Consider the following 20986-nt stretch of genomic DNA (forward strand, 5'->3'; position numbering starts at 1 on the left):
AGGAAGATAGGAAGAAAGGAAGGGAGGGAAGAAGAAAAGGAGGAAGGGAGGGAAAAGGAAGGAAGGAAGACAGTTAACAGGGTTGGGGAGAGAAAGAAGTGTAGACATGCTGTTTAACAGGTACCTAGTTTCAGTTTACAAGATAAAAAAGGTTCTGGAAATTGGTAACATAACAGTGTGAATGTACTTAGTACTACTGAACTGTACAGTTGAAAATAGTAAAATATGCATGTGTTTTATCACAATTAATGATTTTTTGAGGTGTTGGGAATTGAACCTGGGACCTTATACCATTCTACCACTGAACTATAACCCAAGTCCCCAAGTTAAAATATTTTAAAGCAAAAACCTTCGGTAGTCTTCAACTTCTCTTAGTAAAAAGTCCAAAATCCTAACACAGTCTAGACCTTTTCAACTCTACATCTTTCTCCTCTTGTACTCTACCCTTTCCCCCTTAATTTCTAAACTCTTTTCAGTTCCTCACACATATCAAGTATTTTTGTATCTTTTGGTGTTCATGTTTTTCCTCAGTCTGAAGTGTTCTTCCTTTCTCTTCTCCTCTTAATTTAATTAATATCTGCATAGGCTTTATCCTCAGCTTCAACATCAATTCTTTAGAAATTTTTGGCCAAACATAGTGGATAGAAGCAGTGCTGTTCACTGGTTGGTTCTCCCATTTATCAGCACCAAAACTGTGCTTTCTCAGCACCATAATTCTTTTGCCAAGGACTATTGTTAACTACTCTTGTTATTATGTTTTATGCCTACTCCACATTACATGGGTGCTGAATTATCTTACTTTCCCCACCAGATAGCACATAGGCATAGTAGGAGCTTAGTAATTATTTGACAAATGAATATTTGAAGACATTATCACATTTGAATTTAGGATTTTATGTATTTATTTATTTATGTGTGTGTGTATATATATATATATGAATGACAGTAGGATGTATTCTTACATATGTGGGGTGCAACCAATTAGAATTTTGATCCACTAGGGCTGGGGATGTGGATGTGGCTCAAATGGTAGCGCACTCGCCTGGCATGTGTGCGGCCCAGGTTCGATCCTTAGCACCACATACAAACAAAAGATGTTGTGTCCGCTGAAAACTAAAAAATAAATATTAAAAAATTCTTTCTCTCTCTCTCTCTCTCTTTAAAAAAAAAAAAGAATTTTGATCCCATACTTGTGGTTGAACATGATGTGGAGTTACACTGGTCGTGTATTCACACATGAACATAGAAAAGTTATGTCCCGGGTTGGGGCTGTGGCTCAGTGGTAGGGCACTTGCCTAGCATGCGTAAGGCACTGGGTTTGATTCCTGGCACCACATACAACAAACAAATAAATAAAGGTTAAAAAAAAAAGCTATGTCCAATTCTTCTACTGTGTTTCCTATTCTCATCCCCTCTCCCTTCCCTTTATTCCCCTTTGTCTAATCCAATGAACTTCTAAACTTCTCCTCCTTCTACTCTCTTGTTATGGGTTAGCATCCACATAGCAGAGTAAATTTATGATTTCTGATTTAGATGAATTAGTCTGGTGACAACATGCAAATCACTGACAGTGACTCCTGAGAAACCACAGAAACTAAGCTGTATAAACAGCACTCCAATATTTATAAAACAATAAAGGTGAATTATGCCAATCATGAACCAGTTAGGATATTGGTTCCTCAGCAAAATTTCAGAAATGGTTATTAAAGAAATGATTTGTAGACATTATGAAGAAAAAGCTATAATCACAGAGTGCTACGCAAGGTTCGCCATATGTAGGAGCCACATCTTCTCCAAAGATGTCTACGTCCTAGCCCCAGGACCTGTAAATATTAATGGTTAAATTGAGGTTGCAGATGAAAGTAAGTTTGATAGCTGACCTTATGATGTAGAGAAGACCCTGGTCTTACATATGGGTGGGTCTTTTAAATGCTTAAGAGAAAGAGAGTCAGTCAGAGATTTAAGATGAAGAAAGGGTCCATGTGACAAGGAATGCATGGCAGTCTCTATAAGCTGTAAAAGGCAAGTAAACAGATTCTCCCTTAGACAACCTCTAGAAGTAATGCATATCTTGCCACCACCTCAATTTTACCTTGAGACCCATTTCAAATTTCTGACCTCCAGAACTTTAAGTAAATCTTTGTCTTTTTAAGCCATCTAGTTTGCGCTCATGTTATAGTGGCAATAGGAAACTAATACATTATGGCTAAGCCATGAATAATTCACTTCTTTTCCTTCCTTGCCATAGTCTAGTTAATTAGAAATAGAGTGAATAACATACCTTTATGTTTTTTCCACCAAAGCATTTGATTATGCCTTTTAAGATTCGTAAGACAAAAAAAAAAAAAAAAAAAAACAAAAAAACCAAAAAAACCAAAAAAACATGCTAAATGCCAACTCAATAAAGTAAATTAGGAAATTCTGTGAAACGCCCTCCACCCAAGAGTACTGATTTATGTCAACCATCCTAGATTTTCAGCAACACATTATAAGCGTTTGTTCACTCACACTCTTCAGTGCTTTTATCAATAACTTATAACAGAGATTCTTAACTTTGGGTTTGTGGACCATTTGGAGCTTTAAGAGAGAACTGAAACTCCTAAACCTTATGATAAGTTTTATGTATATCTATATAAACATTTGTTTTTCTCGAGAAAAATCCACCAATTTCATTGAAATCCTAAAGGGGATCCATGATATTCACTAGTGATACAAGACTATTAGAAAGAGTAAAGACCAGGTGATAATTCATGCTTCAAACTATCTCTTAACAGGCTGAGGCTGAATGAACAGGCGGAATCCAGCAAAAATAAAATTGCACGGCTTTGGAACAGATTCTATGGAAAAAGGCTCTCAAGTAAGCTCAGTATGAGTCAGTGATCAGGACTACCAAAATAACTTGTATGACTTTAGGCAGTTGTCCAGGAAGATGCAAAGAGTTCTGTTCTCTTCTGTACTGGCCAAACCAAACCTTGAATAAGCTGTTCAATTCTGAGCTTTCCTTTTTATTATATTTTATTTGATTCCTGTGGCTGTCATAACAAATAATAACTAGCTTGCTGGTTTAATCTATTATGCCCCACCATCCTACTTACAGGATACCTATAAAAATTATACATTTTTATTATTTATTTTATTTAGGTACTGGGGATCAAACCCAGGTGTGCTTTATCATTGAGCTACGTCTGCAATCCTTTTTATTTTATTTTGAGACAGGTTCTTGCTAAGTTGCACAGGCTGGCCTTAAACTTGTGATCCTACTGCCTTAGCCTCCTGAGTCACTGGTGGCCAGCCATTGTGCTGGCTAAAACTGTAAAATTTTATAGGATACCTACAAAAACCCTCACTTTAAGTTTTTATAGGTATCTTATACATAAGATGATGGTACATAACAGGTTAAAGTAATAGAAATTTATTGTCTCACAGTTCTAGAATCCAGGAGTTTTAGATCAAGGTGTTGGTAAGAATGATTCCTTCTCTGAGGGAGAAACCATGTCAAGTCTCTCTCTCCTGGTTTCTGATGGTTGCTGACAATCCTTAGCTCTGCCTGACCTTGTGGCAGAAATCACTCCAATCTCTGTCTACCTCCTTCTTCCTATGGTCATCTTTTTTGTGTGTCTCTCTATAGTCACTTATTATGAGGATTTAGGGCTCATTCTAAACTAGTATGTCACCATCTTAATCCTTAACTAGTGACATCTGCAAACAACCTATTTCCAATTAAGGTTGCATTCTGAAGTTCTACGTGGATATCCATTTTTTGTGAAACACAATTCAACCTATTTCTTGGTCCATTCTGGCTGCTATATTAATATGCCTTCGATGGAGTAATTTTATAATCAGCACAAATTTATTGCTCTCAGTTCTAGAAGACGGGCTACCCAAGACCAAGGCATCAGCAGACTTAGTATATGGTGCAGGCTGGCTCTGCTTCAATGATGATGCTTCCTATATGTTCTCACATGGTAGAAAAGGGCAAATACTCTCTTCAGCCTATTTTATTTTTATAAGGGTACTAATCCCACTCATGAGGGTTCTATCCTCATTACCTAATCACCTCCTAAGGTCCCACTTTTTAAATTTTATTTATTTATTTATTTATTTTTTGGTGGTGGTACTGGGGATTGAACCTGGGGCTTTGCACATGTTAGACAAGTGTTCTACCACTGACTTATATCTTTAACCCCTTAAAAAATTTTTTTTAAAAGACAAAGATGTCTTGCTGAGTTTCCCAGCTGGACTTGAACTTATGATCCTCCTGCCTCAGCCTCCCAAGTATCTGGGATTACAGATATGTACTATCATACCTAGCCCTGCTTCTTGATGTTATCACACTGGGGATTAAGTTTCAACATACTAACTTTGGGGGAACACCAACAGTCAGATCACAGCAATTCACAATACCCTTTGAGTAGAATATTAATAAACAAATGCATTCTGAAGCTTTAAGATAGCACATTCCTAAGAATGGTCAAAAGAAATAGGGATATGAAGCCTAAAGGTTAAAAAGACTTAAGTCAGACAAAGAAATTAACAATTGTCTCCAAATAAGTGAATCAATTTTTCTTTTTGGATTTCTAACATTCAAATTTTCCAGAGATGAATGTGGCACATTTCTGTCACTGCATTTGTTCAAACTTAGTTGTACAATTATCTGTTAGTAATGATGAAACCTTAGATAGGAGGGTAGATTTGTTGATCACTGATGGCCATTAAGTTCTAAGAGCTTATAATTCCTCTTCTGTGTCTCCATCTGTTCTGTTAAATGGCACTTACACAGAAACCAAGAACTGTAAACCTTCACTAATATAGTAAACACTGAGGGCAAGAGGATAGAGGTGAATAGAATGCCAGTTAGAAGGTACACATTATAAAGAAAACATAGAAGCCCTAGAAACTGAAAGGATATCAGAATGGTTTTAGCAGACAAACAAGGGTTAGATGAATGAATGGCATGAGGTAGAAGGGGAAGGCTGGAGTTAAACCCAAGAGTAAGACCTCTATTTGACAGCAGAAGTCTAGATTTCCTTCTAAGGGTGATGAGAAACCAATGAAGGGGTTTAAACAAGGAATGACATGACTGAGTGAACCTTCAAGAGTATTCTTACTACTGGAGGGAGAAGAAATTAAAGGAAGTTAAGAAACAGAAAAACCAAGAAAAATAAAATAAGAGATAACAGTTACCTGGACTAAGATGGCAGCTATGAAAATGGCAAGCAAAAGATAGATGTGATACATTCTGAAGGTAAGTTTTGAATAGATCAGATGTAGAGAGTGAGGAAAAGAAACAAGAGTAACTTCTAAATGTTTTAAAACAAGAGTAAACAGTGATGTTATTTACTGAGATAGAGAAAACTGGAAAGCAGTGGTAGTAGATTGGCGGTGAAAAAAATAATCAAAGCTCCACTCGGGGCTGGTCAATTTAGAGATGTCCTTGAGATATTAAAGGTAAGTTACCAAGTAGGCAGTTCAGTATATGAATCTAGAACTCAGGAGACTGGTGTAGGCTAAAAATGCAGATATGGGAAGAGGTGACAAGATGCATGCTGAGGGAAAAAAAGTCTCAGAGAGGTGTCTTATTTCTTTATAAGAAAGTATATTTGGACTACTGCCATTATTAAGTGTCCATTTTGTTTGCTTATAATTTATTATCTCCAACCTCAGTCATCTGGATTCTAAGATTTTCCCCAGCAACATTTAGTTGCTTGGCTATAGGAAACATGGAGAAGATTAAAGTACATGGTTTATCCATGATGGAGGTGTTGCCAAATGTGATATAGGACAGAGGAAAAAAAGAGGCGATTAACATGAAAAAATACACTATTATATCAAATGAGGATCAGTGAGAAACCAAGAAGGGGCTAAAAGGTAACACTTCATTCAAAGAGGGTCACAGGATTACACTATATTTCAGTTAATGGTGAGGGCTTAACACAGTGAATTTGGGGAAGGAAGTAATTACCAGAGAAAAGGGAAACACTAAGAGCCAAGCAATGTAATGGCTAATATTCACCTATATTATTTTAGGTGAATAAACCTAGACTTGTTTATGAAATAAAATCATTAATTAAACACATTTCCTGATTTCATAGTTCAAGTAGATCTCCTGAGATATTGCTTGATTTCTATGCAATTCTAAGTTCCCCAGCATGTCAATGGAGTTGGAGAACAGATCAGATTTTTGGAAAAAAGGAAACTTCTTCAAAGGAGAAAAATAAAAGGAACAGTGAGCAAAGTAGAAAGAGTGGAATCTTATTGTACACATTTATGAAAAAGACAAATTCATCCAATGACTTACAAAGCATCACAGCTATCCCTTCTCTCAGCCTGCTCCCAGGTCCCAGAAGCAACCAACTTTTAACTATTTCTAGTTACATGGCCATCCTTCATAATTTCAAAAAGGCTAATAGCTATAATTTCTTGGTTTATCAACTCTGGGTATCATCTGATGTCACTAATCAGGATTTTTCTCACTTATTCTTCTCCATCTTCTCTTTCTCTTGACTTCATTATTTCATTATTTTCCTTTGTCGTTAAACCATTCTAGTTTCTTCAACTACAGACTATCTAAGAAGTCCTCACCCTGTGAGATAAGTATCCTGGCTCCCTCAATTATCTATAACATCTCTTTTTTCTCTTTCATTTCTTCACCTTTGTCATCCGTAGCTGTGATAATATTAACTTTCTGCTCTGAAACTATAATTAAGACTCTTATCATTTAACTAGAAATTAATTCTAAATGGGGAAAATAATAAAACTAATACAAGTATTAATATCATCACAATATAAATATTATAAAAAATTGGGTCCCATTCTAGGGTTTCATTTCCTTCTCCAGGATTCATTCACTGCTCAAAATCATGCCACTTTTTAAGCTTGTCCTAGTGTTCCTTAGTCCTAGTGTTCCTCTGACTAGGAAAAAAGTTTGCTCTTTTTTAACATATTCCTAGTACCTTTCAGTTTCCTACTCATTTCTAACCAATGCTTGGAATTCTATTTTCCTTTAAGATAGGGAATAAATTTTTCTTTAAAAAAGGTGTGTGTCCCAAAATTCCTTAATAAGACTCCTATAGAGCAACAATTAAAACCAAGAATCAATAAATGGAATGGATTCAAACTAAAAAGCTTCTCCTCAGCAAAAGAAACAATTAGTGAAGTGAATAGAGAGCCTACAGAATGGGAGCAAATCTTTACCATAAGCACATCAGATAGAGCACTAATCTGTAAGATATATAAAGCACTCAAAAACCTAAACACCAACCCCCCACCCCAAACCCCAAGTAACCCAATCAGTAAATGGCCAAGGAACTGAACAGACACTTCAAAAGAGGATATACAATCAATCAACAAACACATGAAAAAATGTCCAACATCCCTAGCAATTACAGAAATGCAAATCAAAACTACTCTAAGATTTCATCTCACTCCAGTAAGAATGGCAGCTATCAAGAATACAGACAACAGTAAGTATTGGTGAGGATGTGGGGAAAAAGGCACACTCATACATTGCTGGTGGGGAAACTCTGGTATATATACACAAGGGAACATTACTCAGCATTAAGAGAGAATAAAATCATGGCATTTGCAGGTAAATCGATGGAGTGGGAGAATATAATGCTAAGTGAAATAAGCCAATCCCCCAAAATCCAAAGGTCAAATGTTTTCTTAGATATGAGGATGTTGACTCATAATGGCGATGGTGGGAGGAGCTTGGGAGGAATGGAGGAATTTTAGATAGGACAAAGGGAAAGAAGGAGGGGAAGGGAAGGGGCAAGGGGAATAGGAATGATGGTGAATTGAGTTAGACATCATTACCCTAAGTACATGTATGAAGACACAAATGGTGTGAAAATGCTTTATGTACAATGACTTGAAAAATTGTGCTCTATATGTATAATATAAAATGAATTGCATTCTGCCATCATGTATAACAAATTAGAATGAATAATTTAATTTTTAAAAAGAATATTTTTTAAGTTTTAGGTGGACACAATATCTTTATTTTATATTTATGTGGTGCTGAGGATAGAACCCAGTGCCTCATGCATGCTAAGCGAGCACTCTATCGCTGAGCCACAACCTCAGCCCCAATAAATAATTTAATTTTTAAAAAAAGTGTTTGTGTGTGTGTGTGTATACGCTGGGGGTATAGCTTAATGGTAGAGCACTTGCCTGATGTGTGCATGTTTCTGCATTTGATGCCCAGTACCACCAAATAAATAGATAAAATAATAAGCCTGTAGATATTTATTCTAGTTATCCCCTTCAGATAATGAGTTTTTTTCCCCTTTTCCTTTCTCTTTTGTAGTAAAACCAGAGATAAGTGTTTGTGTTGCTGTTGATCAAACCCAAGCCCTTGCACATGCTAAACATGTGCTCTATCACCGAGCTACATATGTCCCTAGCCCTATGGTAACTTTTTAAAAATAGAGCTATGTCACTGATAATCTAGTTGATAACAATCATTTTTTATTTCTGTATATTACTTTGACCTTTGCTGTAAACAAATTTAACATATAGTTCAATCATCTTGTATTTAATTTTGCAGCGCATACAGAGCTTTTACAATGATCACCTTTTATGGCCATGTAGCATTCCATCAAGTGGATATATCATAATTTATTAAACCCATTTGGGAAGTAGTACAAAGAAATGGTTGAAGCATGCATGCTGCCACCAATCAAGCCTACATCAAGTCCCAGCTCTGCTGAATCCCCAAGGCCACAAAGTAAGTTACCTCAGTCTTTAATTGATTTAACACTAATTGCTCAGCACCACCCTACTATGTTCCAAATACCACATTAATCACTAAATATACAAGAGTGGACACAAGAGACAGGATCCCTGCCCTGAGAAACAAAGAAAACAGATATGTAATTTCTAATCATGTTAAGTGCTATAAAGAAAAAAAGGCACTAAATAAAAGACTGGAGTGCCCTGAATTCCCCATGCACAAAATAAGGATAATAGTACTATCTAAAGCTGTTATGAGGATTAAATATAATTTGTGTAAAAATATCTGGCACAATTCTTGGTACACCTTATGGACCCAATTATGTGTAAATTCCATTACTTACTGGGTTAAAGTGAAAGCACTAAAGCAAGAAACAGTATATTCTTTTTTTTTTTAAAGAAAGAATGAAAAAGAAAAAAAATTTAGTTGTGATGGATACAATACCTTTATTTTGTTTATTTGCTTCTTTTATATGGTACTGGGGATCAAACCCAGTGCCTCATGCATGCTAGGCAAGCGCTCTACCACTGAGCCACAACCCCAGCCCTATATTCTCCTTCTTTCTTCTTCTTCTTCTTTTTTTTTTTTTTTTTTGTCAATAAACGCTACACATTTTCAAGGCTAAATTTATTGCAAGAATTTGATCTAGGGTCTTTTTATATATGTATCCTTTTATCTCTTTAAACATACTGAGTGTAAAAGCTATTTTAACATCCTAATCTGCACTTCTCTCATTCATGTCATTTTGGGGCTTTTTTCTAACAATTGTTTTTATCTTGGTTATGGATCATACTTTCCTGCTTCTTTGCAGGCCTGATAATTTTGGATTAGAAATTTGACATTTTGTGTTTTCTGGAACTGGATTTTGATATATTCCTTTAAATACTGTTGGGCTTTCTTAGGGGACAAGCCACTTGAAATCAGTCTGATTCTTTTAAGGTTTGCTTTTTAAGCTTCCTTAGTGGGGTTCAAAATAGGCTTGGCTCTAAGAATAACTTGACTTCACTGCATTCCCTGTGCATTAGGTCTTTCTCCTCTGATTAGTGAGAATATGAACTATTCCTAGCCTTGTATGAACTCCAAGAACTGTCCTACCTACTAACTTCTGGCAGTTCTCCTCCTCCCCTCCAGCCTCCAGTAATTTCTTCATGAGATGTGCAGATTAGTGCTAAATCAAAGACTTGAGGGGACATATTTGCATCAATCCAGAGCTGGCTCTCTGAACAACCCTCTCCTCATGCAGACACTGGAGCTGCCTTAGCCTCCTGGAGTTCTGAACTCATTAACAATCAGAAGACTGCTTGACTATTAGGGTTGCCCAGCACTGTGCTGCAGGCTGGAAACTCTCCCCAGGCACTAAAGGTGGGAGACAATGATGAGGCTCTCTTATTTATTTCCCTACAGTCAGGGATCACCATTTTGTGCTGCTTATTGACCCATATCTAACATTGATGTTTCAGAACTTTGTTTTCTAGTCAATTAAGATGGGAAGGTAATCCAGTACCTGTTACTCCACTGTGGCCAGAAGCAGAAGTCCTCATGTATGAGTTCAAATTCTACTTCTTCAACAAAACCTTTCTAGACTGCACATCCAAATAAGTTTTCATTTTCTGATCTCTGTGCCATTTATAATCTAGGACAATCAAAGTACAGTATATTCTGCCCATCACTGCCCATTCCCCTCCCCACCAAACCTTCCTAAGATTCCTGCCATCAGTTTCACTATTAGACCAAGAACCACAGGGCTAAAATACAATCACATGAATTTGAGTTTAGGCTAGTGCCAGACACAGTTTTAGTTACTTGGCTAAAACAAGACATGATCTCTAGCTTCTAGAAGTTCACTAGTTCATTGGGATAACTTAGAAGTCTAATTTTGTCCATAGTGTAGTCTTTAATGGGAAAATTAAGGTATAAATGCCAGTTTAGAACAGATATAAAAATTGTTCTCAAAGGACCAGAGAGTAAATATTTTAGGCTCACAGGTCCTGTAGGGTCTTGTTACAATCACTCAACCATGCTGGTATATCACAAAAGCAGCTATAGATGCTATGTAAACAAATGGATACAGATGCATTCCAAAAAACTCTTTGCAAATCCCTGCTTTAGAAGAAAATCCATCTGTAAATTGAAGACAGCCTGCATAGTCTTTTATAGTGATATGTCCTAGTTGTGCTGTCCAAATAGGGGTAATCTTCTCAACAACATAACCTGTCTCTTAGGCAGGAATTATATATCATGCCATTTGCCATACTACAGGGCTTCCATAACAGGTACAGAGTAGGTGTTTATTAAGTGCTCTGTGATGCACTTCGTTTGGTGTTTGAAGGATTCCCCCTGTTTTATTAAAACTGCCTCCAATAGTAAAGTAAGCTACACTACTAAGTTTATGGAAAAGAATGAATGCCTAGAGCATAAAATATTTAAGGATGATAAAACAAATGCCAATGTTTTAGATAAACTTAATAGTTTCATTTTATAAATAGGTCAAGACTGTTTAAAAAAAAAAAAAACAGTCCTAAAGCCTATCCGTTCATCCCCCTGATGCAGGTGAACATGGCCCAAAATAGTAAGATTTCTTTTGTGAGAATTATGTAAAGAGAGCACTAGCATATAAAAAATAAGTTTCCTTCCTTTATAGTTCTCTCTTTTAAACAAAATTCTCATCATCTTGCTTAGATAGGCACCTTATTCTCAATGACTTTCAACTGTTGTCAAAATCTAAATCTAGGAGCTGGGATTGTGGTTCAGCAGTAGAGCATTTACCTAGCACAGGCGAGGCCTTGAGTTCAATCCTCAGCATCACATAAAAATAAATAAATAAAACAAAAGTATTGTGTCCAACTACAACTAAAAAATAAATACAAAAAAAAAATTTAAATCTATCTAGAAAAGGAAAGGATTGGCTACATTGTAGATATTTTTACACTGTTCAATCAAAAAGATGAATTCACAAAACTAACAATATTTACATTAATGTTTTCATTACTGCATATATGTGCATATACACATCCATATACACTGTGACTGGCTTTAAAAGGATAACACTCTCCTTAGTGGTATATTCTGGAAGGTTGATTTTAAAAGATTTGTCTTCTTACATTACAGTCATACCGTGTTCAAGGTGAGAGGGAAGCTACCCAGTTTATTCTTTCCAAAGGATAATTTCCTTTTTTATGAAATTCAAAAGAATGCTTTGTAGTTTGTTCATTTCTTAAAACTCATATTCAGAATTAAACACAAACTAAAGATGTGTTTGGCCTTTATGAAGTAGGACTAGAGCTGCCCTAGATCCAGATGCAGTGCAAGATTAGCCTGAGCTAAGTGAGGGAGAGCTCCTAGGCTTTGTCATGTGACATGCAACTAAACCTTATCTCCCCTCAACAACTTTCAATGAAGGTTGTTATTTAAACCCAACGATCATATATGCATTTCTATTAACTATTTTTCTTGTAACTTCAGCCCATTGTTCTACACATTGAGATCTTAGGAATCCTGAGCCTATTAGCCAATATATGATGTTTTTATCAAAATCACTGGCACAGCAAAAGACCTTCAAAATGTAAAAAATAGCAAGTGGAAAAAGTTAAAAGTTGGAGGCAGAAAGTACAGAAAACACTTATGAGAGACCTTGATGTAACAGAAACAGAGAAACAGTGTGGTAGCAGGTTAGAGACTTGGTGGGGAGGTCAAATGATTTTTTAAAAATATTCTAAGCTGAAAAAAAAAGTTAAAAAAAAATTCTAAGCTGGGCACGATGGCACATGCCTATAATCCTAGCAACTCAGGAGGCTGAGACAGGAGGATCTTGAGTTCAAAGCCAGCTTCAGCATATTAGCGAGACACTTAGCAACTCAGCAAGACCCTGTCTCTAAATAAAATACAAGAAAGGGCTGGAGTGGGGGTGTGGTTTGTGGCTGTAGCTCCTACCTTGCATGTATAAGGCACTGGGTTCAATCCTCAACTGCATAAAACATAAATAAGTGAAGATACTGGGTACATCTACAACTAAAAAAATATTTAAAAACAAGGGCTCAGATGTGGCTCAGTGGTTAAGCACCCTGGGTTCAATCCCCAGTATCAAAATAAAGTAAAATAAAATATTCTAATTTTTATACATGAAAGGAAATCATTTATAAATGAAGAAAAAACATGGTATATGAAGATATTTTCTAGGCTATAAGTTCAAAGCACACACTCACACACAATTTTCCTTTTTCTTCTTGCCTAATTATGTTGACATTTAGCTTTTAGAACTTCTAGCCCCTTTTGAATTCTCTTTCCGAATGTTCAGAGACGCTGCTCCCAAGATCATATATACTTTCTCTCCAAATATTTTGAAATCTCTATGCCCCTGCCTCTGACATTATGAATTCCAATATTATGACTCCTTTCATCCAAACTCCCATTTTCGTATCAATCTCCTTCACTGTTTATGAGAATTTCTAAAACAAATTTCAGGTTCATTAAAGGATCACCTTTTTTTAAACATATAAACCCGAGATTCATTTTTTAAAAATCTTATTGCAACCCTAAAGTCAACAAGGCATCAAAAAAGGTTTATTATTTGGTAAAATTGTTCTCTAAGGCTGTAACACTCAATCCAGAAAATTTCTACACAAAGCAAAACTGGCTGATACCAAACTCTTCCCATCAGCACATCTGCATACATAATTACATCACTGACACAGGGCTTTCTCCTCCCCCAACCCCCACTCTGGATTCAAACAAAAAGTTAGTGTGCACACACATAAAGCGCATTTACAATGTCTACTTCACAGTACATACTAGCTGGTCTGCTCTGCAAAGGTATTAAACATTTTGATCTTAGTTATAAGCATTTTGTTTAGTAAATAGTAAAAATGCAACTATGATCTGTGCATAAACCTAAGACATATTCCTTTAAAACTCCATTTCTAAAAATGAATTATCAGTTACAATGTGAAATGCATTAGGGCTAAACAAATGAATTTCCATTCACCAATGCATTCTATTTAAAGACAAAAATATATTTTCATACTTGTATATGAAGTATTTTATAAAAAAAGTACTTTTTAAAAACACCTAAGGAAAAAATGCCAATTTTTCCTAAAGGTTAGAGGAATAATAATAATCTTATTCAGTAATTCATACAGGTCTAATTTTATAATGCATATAAGGCTAAGAGTAGCACTGCAAAACAAGAAGAAAGATTTCACAAATCAAGCCACAGATGTAAAATGAGCCATCATAGTAAGCTCTAGAAAAACTGTAATAATTCCTTTGTCTTTACATTCATTCCTACCAGTCACTCACCCCCAAAATGAATTTTCATGAATTTCATATCCACTGACCACAGCTGTTTTTGAGCCAGGAATTCTGTCTCACAACTTGTGAGTATAAGAATAATTTGAACATCATTTTGCTTCGTGTCAACACACAATAAACATGTAAAAAAATTCTCTCCAATTCAAAACCTTAAGAGCATAGTTATAAGGAATACAACTTTTAAAAAATACATAAAATTTTGAAACTCATTAAATTAATATTATAAAGTTCCCCCAAATTATTCCTACTTTAAATAATTTTCTTAACCATGAATAATTTGAACAGACTTCTACCAAATTCTTATTTTTAAAATACACTTGAGTTCCTACGGGACAAGCAGAACATCTTGGATTTCATATAAACCCATAGGTTTAGAAACAATTTACAGGTGGATTAACTTTATAAAGATCCCCTTAGAATATAAGCTTCAAAGAGATTTTATCAGTTTATTCACTGCTGTTGCCCTTTTCACCAGTGCCTTGAATGGTATTTGGCACACAGTGGGACTCCAATCATATTTGCTGGACTAAAAGAACATAAGTGTGAAGACCCTTGATACAAAATCAGACTCAAACCACTTGTGGGATCCTACCATTACCACCACCATAAGAAAACCCAGAGGACTTCTTCTCCTGTGATACAAAATGATACCTACACCCCCACAATCAAGGAAAGAAAAGATTAAAACTTGCAAAAAAGTGACCTCACATTCAATTTTCACACACTACTTCACAAATTTGTTCGTTTTGTTTCAGTGTCTAAAACTCCACCAGTTTGAATTCACACAGATTAACAGGTATCTTCAAAGAGTTCAAGGTGCATCTAAACTTGTAAGATGCCTTAAGAGTTAAATACTTCATCATTCCAATTTACAGACAAAGAAACTGAGGCTAAGCAGCAGAATTGCTTTGCCAGTGTCACACAATACATGTACAGCACAGTCTGACTCAAAACCTTTAATTTTACAATGCTACTTTCCCAATGATAGAGTAACAGGACTGACCTTCATCCACACATCATCTATATTAATCCCCAACAGCCTTCTATTGGAACACCTAAAACAAGCTTTCTTAAAGATAGGGCTTTTGTTTGGGGTGACAGTCAAGTAACAAATAGTATAATGACATGGAACACTTTGGGGGCAAAAATCTAAAGTGAAGACTATATAGATCTGGGGTCCATGGAGAAATCAAGCCCCAAAGACAAACCACAGATTTCAAAACACTACAAGGCCAGTTCTTACTCTAGAAAACAGCTTGCTTCTCTCTTCCTCTTCCTACTCTTCCACGTGACCCTTCTGGATTCCTGCCCCCCCCCACTAGAAAATAGGCTAGCATTGTTAGTACCATAGTTTGGCAACATTATGTGTCCCAACCACAGTGACTGGCACAGAGCAGGCACACAAATATTTACTGAATGAACCAAAAACAAAAGTTGTTTCTAGGGCCAAGCTAGGGACCCTAAACGCTACTTTTAACAAAGTGGAAATGAAAAATGCACCTTAAGCCCCTGATTACTGGTTTAAAATTAATTTTTAAGAGCCCCATCTATGTTGGGGACAGACTGTACAGGAAAGCCTGACTGATTCTTTACCCTCAGTCAGACTGCCTCAAAGAAGAAAACCATTTAGCATGTAACCATACAAATGGAGCTCAGAAGGGCATAATGTTCTAATATTTTAGACTATCAAAGCAAAGGCCATTACCTTATTTAGGTTTCCTAGTTTAGATCATTTAAACATGATGAGCAGTTAAAAACAAACAAACAAAAACCTCCTGTTATAGTCTCAGGATGAGAGTGGGGATGGAGAAGATAGCAGACATTTTCCAAAAAGTTCACACTGCGCTGAAATCCAAAAACATCTACTCCCCAATGTGGGAAACGTTTCCTTTTAAAACACAACTAGGAACTTAGGCAAATACAAGTTTTGCACCAAATCATTAACTAAACACTGTCTGAGTTTACAGAAAAACATGAAGATAAATCAGATGGCTTCAAAGACAATTCTTGACAATTTTACCTGTTTCTCTCTTGTTTGGCACCCCTGACCTGAAGACTTGGCTACTAGTTCCAATTTGTCTGATTCTTCTTAATGTGAATTTTTCCGGAGTCAAATTACAGTAAAACTACTGGGGTAGAACAAGAGCCAAAAGCAACAGGGAAGATTCTCATTTTCCTCTTTCAACACCCCCCCCACACACACACCAATTCCCACTGAAGAAAAACAGCACGTTTTGACGTTAGAAAAAGGGCCTCTCATCCTTCGAGATCCAATGCAGCGTTAAATCTGTGATTTCAGGAACAAACCTGCCGGTTTAAGATCTCATTCTCCATGAATTAGTTTTGTGCTACTTGCACCACCTCCTTTGTCTATGCTGTCCCTGCAAAACTCGCAGTTCAATGCCCTCCAGTAAACAAGCTACCTAAATGAAAAGAGAACGTTCCAAGTCTTAAAAAAGGGGGGTGGGGAGGGAGGACAGACAAAAAGGCTTCGGGAGCCTCATTCCCAACCATGAGCAGGCCGAGTTCCACACAGAGGAAACCGTAGCGGTCGGTCGAGCGTCGCGGAGCGGGCGAGCCCGGGCCGGCTACCGAGGACCCCGGCCTCGCCACCTCCGCGCGCCCCGGCTCTTGGCGACCACCGCCCGCCGCCACACCTCAGGATCCTCTCCCCCTGGCCCGGTCCTCACCTCCGTGGATGGGTAGCGGCGCCAGCACCTGGCCGCGGACCTCGGCCTTGGGCGAGTCGAGCCCGTAGCGCCCGCGGTCTATGCGGAACGTGAGTGGGGCGCCGCGGCCGGGCTCCTGCACCGTCACGTTGATGAGCGCCGTGTAGTACTCCTGGCTGGCGTTGTCCGCCCGCGCTGGCCACAGGCTGCAGGTCAGCAGTGCGAGCGCGGCGAGCCGGGCCGGGCCCGCCCGCGCCGCGCCGCTCATCGTCCCTCCGGCCGCCGCCGCCGCTCACGGACCGGGCTCCCGGGCCGGCGCTGAGAGGCGGGGCGGGCGCGGCCGGGGCTGCGACGGGGGCGCGCGTGCGCGTCCTGCGCGAAGCCGAGCACGAGCACGGCCCTTCTCGGAGCCGCGGCCCCGCCGCTCGCCACTCTCACGTCTGCTGCCCGCCCGCGGGGACGCGCCCATGGGCTCCACGAGAGGACGGCAGGTCAGGCCGTGCGCGGTCGTCTTCTCAGGGACCTTCGAGGGCTCAGGGGGCGGTCCCCCTCCATTGCCCCGGTTCGGTCCTGCCGAGTGGGAGCACCTTGTACGGACACAGCCGGGACTGGGAAAGGCAGCCCCGGGCGAATCTGTCCAAGGAGGGTCAAAAGCGCACCAAGTCTCACTAGTCCAGGATGCAGCCTCGAGCGCGCGTCCGCCACCGCCCGAGCGGCAACGCGCAGGCCTGGGGCGCAGCCCCGCCCCCGCGCATGCGTGCGAGTCCTTGTCGGCTCCCGCCCGCTTGCACGAGGGCCGGGGGAAGTCGGGGCACCTGACAGCCAGTTTGGGGCTGTATGTACCCCAAACCTTGATAGCCAGGGGGGTTGGCACCAGGAAGTTTTCTAAGGGCCTGTGGAAGCGTTTGAGACAAACGAAAACCACCTAAAACTTTGAAACATTTAACATTTAACATTTAACTGGTCAACGACAAGTCTTATAATTGACATCTTGAAGAGAGAGAGGTGTCTGTAAATAAGCGTCGAAGGCCCAATAGCCTTGGAACTACAGGGGGGCAAGAGTGGTCAGCAGTGGCCACTAAGGACTAGACAAAAACCTCCACAAGCCCTAGATAAGAAGATTGTATAGTACTCCCTAGCATCTGCAAAGGATTGGTTCCTGGGCATCCCTACACACGCACCAGGATTCCGAAATCTACAGATGCTCAAGTACATTATATCAAATGGCATAATATTCGCGTAGAATCTATGCACATTCTCTTGTTTACAAACCTCTAGATTTCTGGCAAAACCTAATACATGGAAGGGCTATGAAAATAGTTGTAGGTTAGAGAATAATGACAAAGGGAAAATGCTATACAGGGGCAACTGTTTTCTGAATACTGAGGACCTGTGATTGGTTGAGTCTGAAGATGGGGAACCCATGATGATTATAAAGCACCTCCTGAAGTGAGGCCTATTTCCAACACACACACACACACACACACACACACACACACACACACACCACATCCTTAAAGGTTGCTCAGTGTAAAATGTAAATGAAAGGGCAGGATAAATCTAGCTTCAGGTGCAGCTAAATCAAGAACCTGTAAGATCATTGTGGGGAGGAAAAACGGCATCTTCTGACCAGAGAGAGCTGAGTCTCTAGTCTTCTACAGTGGGAAGGAGTTGAAGGCAGCTTGGACCAACCAAATGTACTAAGAATCCTGGAGATAAGAGAGTGTCCTGAGAGAAAACGGAGATGCACTGTATCCAGGAAAGGGTATGGATGCAGTGCAGGCTAAAATATCAGATGTCCGTTGGAACTTCCTTGGTCACATCCTTTACAATTTTCACATCCTCCAATTTCTTCCCTTGTATCTACTCTGTCATCCTCTCTCTAGACCAGACCCTCCCTATTGACACTGGTTTTTACTTACTTACTATGAAGAAGTACAGTTCCTAGACCAAAGCAACTAGGTCCCCATCTGGGCCAGTACTTAAAGAGGCTAGCACTTCTTTTCTCCTCCTCCTGTTAGACCCCTCCTCACAAGGCAAGGAGTCCTTAGGACCAAGGTGATGATTAGGCATCAGAGACCCTGGAATTCCTTGCACAAATAGTCCCAGGCCACTTCCCTAAAACTCTTACTTAATGGGGGTCTCCTTCCTCTGCCTCTTTCTTGATGTGCCCTGGCCTAGTCCTATGCAAGATGCATATAGTTTCTATTCTCTTGTCCTTACAAGGGTCTTTCAGAGTGTGGGGTGCCTATGCTTTCTGACATGAGAAATTATTATAGAAGCCCACAGACACCACCCTGTTACACCAAGTGGTGAGAAGGCAATTCTTTAAACAAACAAACAAACAAACTCTCTTTTAACCCCTCTGAAGTTGTCAAGGAGAAAGTTGGGAACAGAGTTTTTAATATTTTCATTATACTTGCTGATTACCCCTTTAAATAGAAGTGGAATAAGGTCTCTGTGCACAGCCTTAGAAGGTACCAGCATCTAGAGTAATGTCAACCCCACCCTGTTTGTAATTGTCCTTAATTTTATGGAGATTTTACCTCTAGGGTAAGTGGTTTTTCTTTTATAATAGTGATATAAAGCTATATTATTTAAAAATTGTGGTAAAACATACATAACATGAAATTTAGCATCTTAACTATTTTTCAGTGTACAAATAGTGGCATTAAGTATTGTTGTGTAACCATCAACATTATTCATCTACAGAAACCTCTTTGCATCTTTCAAAACTGAAACTCCCAACCCATTAAATAGCTCTGCATTCTCCTCACCCTTAACCCTTAGCAAACAACTACTTTCTATCTCTGTGGATTTGACTGTTCTAAGTAGCTCTCGTTACTCAAATATTTCAGTATTTATCCTTTTGTGAGTGGTTTATTTCACTTAGCATAATATCCTCAAGATTCATTCATGTTGTAGCATATGTCAGACTTCTTTTTTTAAGGCTGGATAATGTCCGATTGCATATCTATACCATGTTTTGCTTCTATTTATCCATTGGTGGGCACTTGGGTTCCCTCTACCTTATAGTCTTTGCCAGTATATTGTGGTGAACATGGGTGTATAAATTCTTCTGCATATATATTCAGAAGTAGAATTACTAAATCACATGACAATTCTATGTTTAAATTTTTTTTTTCAGGAACTGCCATACAGCTGTACCATTTTACATTCCTTCCAACAGTGCACAAGTGTTTCAGTTTTTCCACATACTCACCAACACTGGTTTGCTTTTGTGGGGATTAGTAGCCATCTCAATGGATGTAAGGATGGTGGTATCTCTTTGTAGTTTTAATTTCATTTTCCTAATGACTAGTGAGTGATCTTTCCATGTGCTTACCAGCCAACTGTTTATCTTCTGTGCACAAAGTTTCCTGTAGTTAATTAGGCGTATAAGGTAAATAAAAACATGGGGGTTATTTGGGTGTGTCATAATCTCCTGGAGGACATATGCTGATGTCTGACTCTGGTCCTCTGGTCCTCTCTGGCCTATGAATGAGTGCACATGGACCTGTCTTGGTTTTCTTGTTTATTTTTGCTTTGAGGTACCAGGGATTGAAGGCGGGGGGGGGGGGTGTTAGCCATTGCAAAACATCTCCACCTTTTTTGGTTTTTATTTTGAAATAGGGTCTTGATCAGTTATTTAGGGTCTCACTAATTGCTGAGGCTGGCTTTGAACTTGCAATCTTACTACCTCAGTCTCCCAAATCCTTGTGATTACACTGCACCCAGCTCTCTCCACAATAGTCCATTTCTCTGTCTGTATCACAGTAGTGTCTCTCACCTCTTCAGGCCAGCTTACCTGCCTCTGCTCTCATCCACTACCACCAAGACACAACATAATAGGAAAATTTACCATGTGTTTGTTTTGCAATCCAAAAAATTTACACTTTCTTATTGAAAAATGTCAATATGGCACAAGATATCTGTATATATCTTCCACCTGGATTCAGTAGAGGTTAACGTTTATTCATAAATACTACATCTTTATATTGTTTTTATTTGTAAAAATATTTTTTCCAGCTAGGCATGAAAGCACACAACTATAATTCCAGCAACTTAGGAGACTGAGTGAGGCAGGAGGATTGCAGTTCAAGTTTAGCCTGGACAACTTAGACCCTGTCTCAAAATGAAATTTTTAAAAAGGGTTCAGGGTGTAGTTCAGTGCTTACTTAGCATATGCAAGGCCTTGGGTTTGATATTCAGTGCCACAAAAATTTATTTTTTCATGAACCATTTTACTCCATTTTGTGTTGCTATAACAAAAATA

General features: G+C 38.7%; 1 protein-coding gene across 4 annotated transcripts in view; it reads right to left on the reverse strand.

The window, feature by feature from the left end:
* Positions 1-17119, reverse strand: part of Rnf130 (ring finger protein 130) — a 122645-nt gene extending 105526 nt beyond the window's left edge. For all 4 annotated transcript variants that reach the window (XR_013438984.1, XM_078050062.1, XM_078050073.1 and 1 more), the window contains exon 1: positions 16732-17119. Coding sequence is in view for 3 of the 4 variants with exons in the window: in XM_078050062.1 (XP_077906188.1) it covers positions 16732-16978 (247 nt within the window). In the remaining variant the exon portion in view is untranslated. The remainder of the gene's footprint in view (positions 1-16731) is intronic.
* Between the last annotated feature and the right edge of the window lie 3867 nt (positions 17120-20986).

Source organism: Ictidomys tridecemlineatus, chromosome 1 (genome assembly GCF_052094955.1).
Source record: "Ictidomys tridecemlineatus isolate mIctTri1 chromosome 1, mIctTri1.hap1, whole genome shotgun sequence".
NCBI classification, from domain to species: domain Eukaryota; kingdom Metazoa; phylum Chordata; class Mammalia; order Rodentia; family Sciuridae; genus Ictidomys; species Ictidomys tridecemlineatus.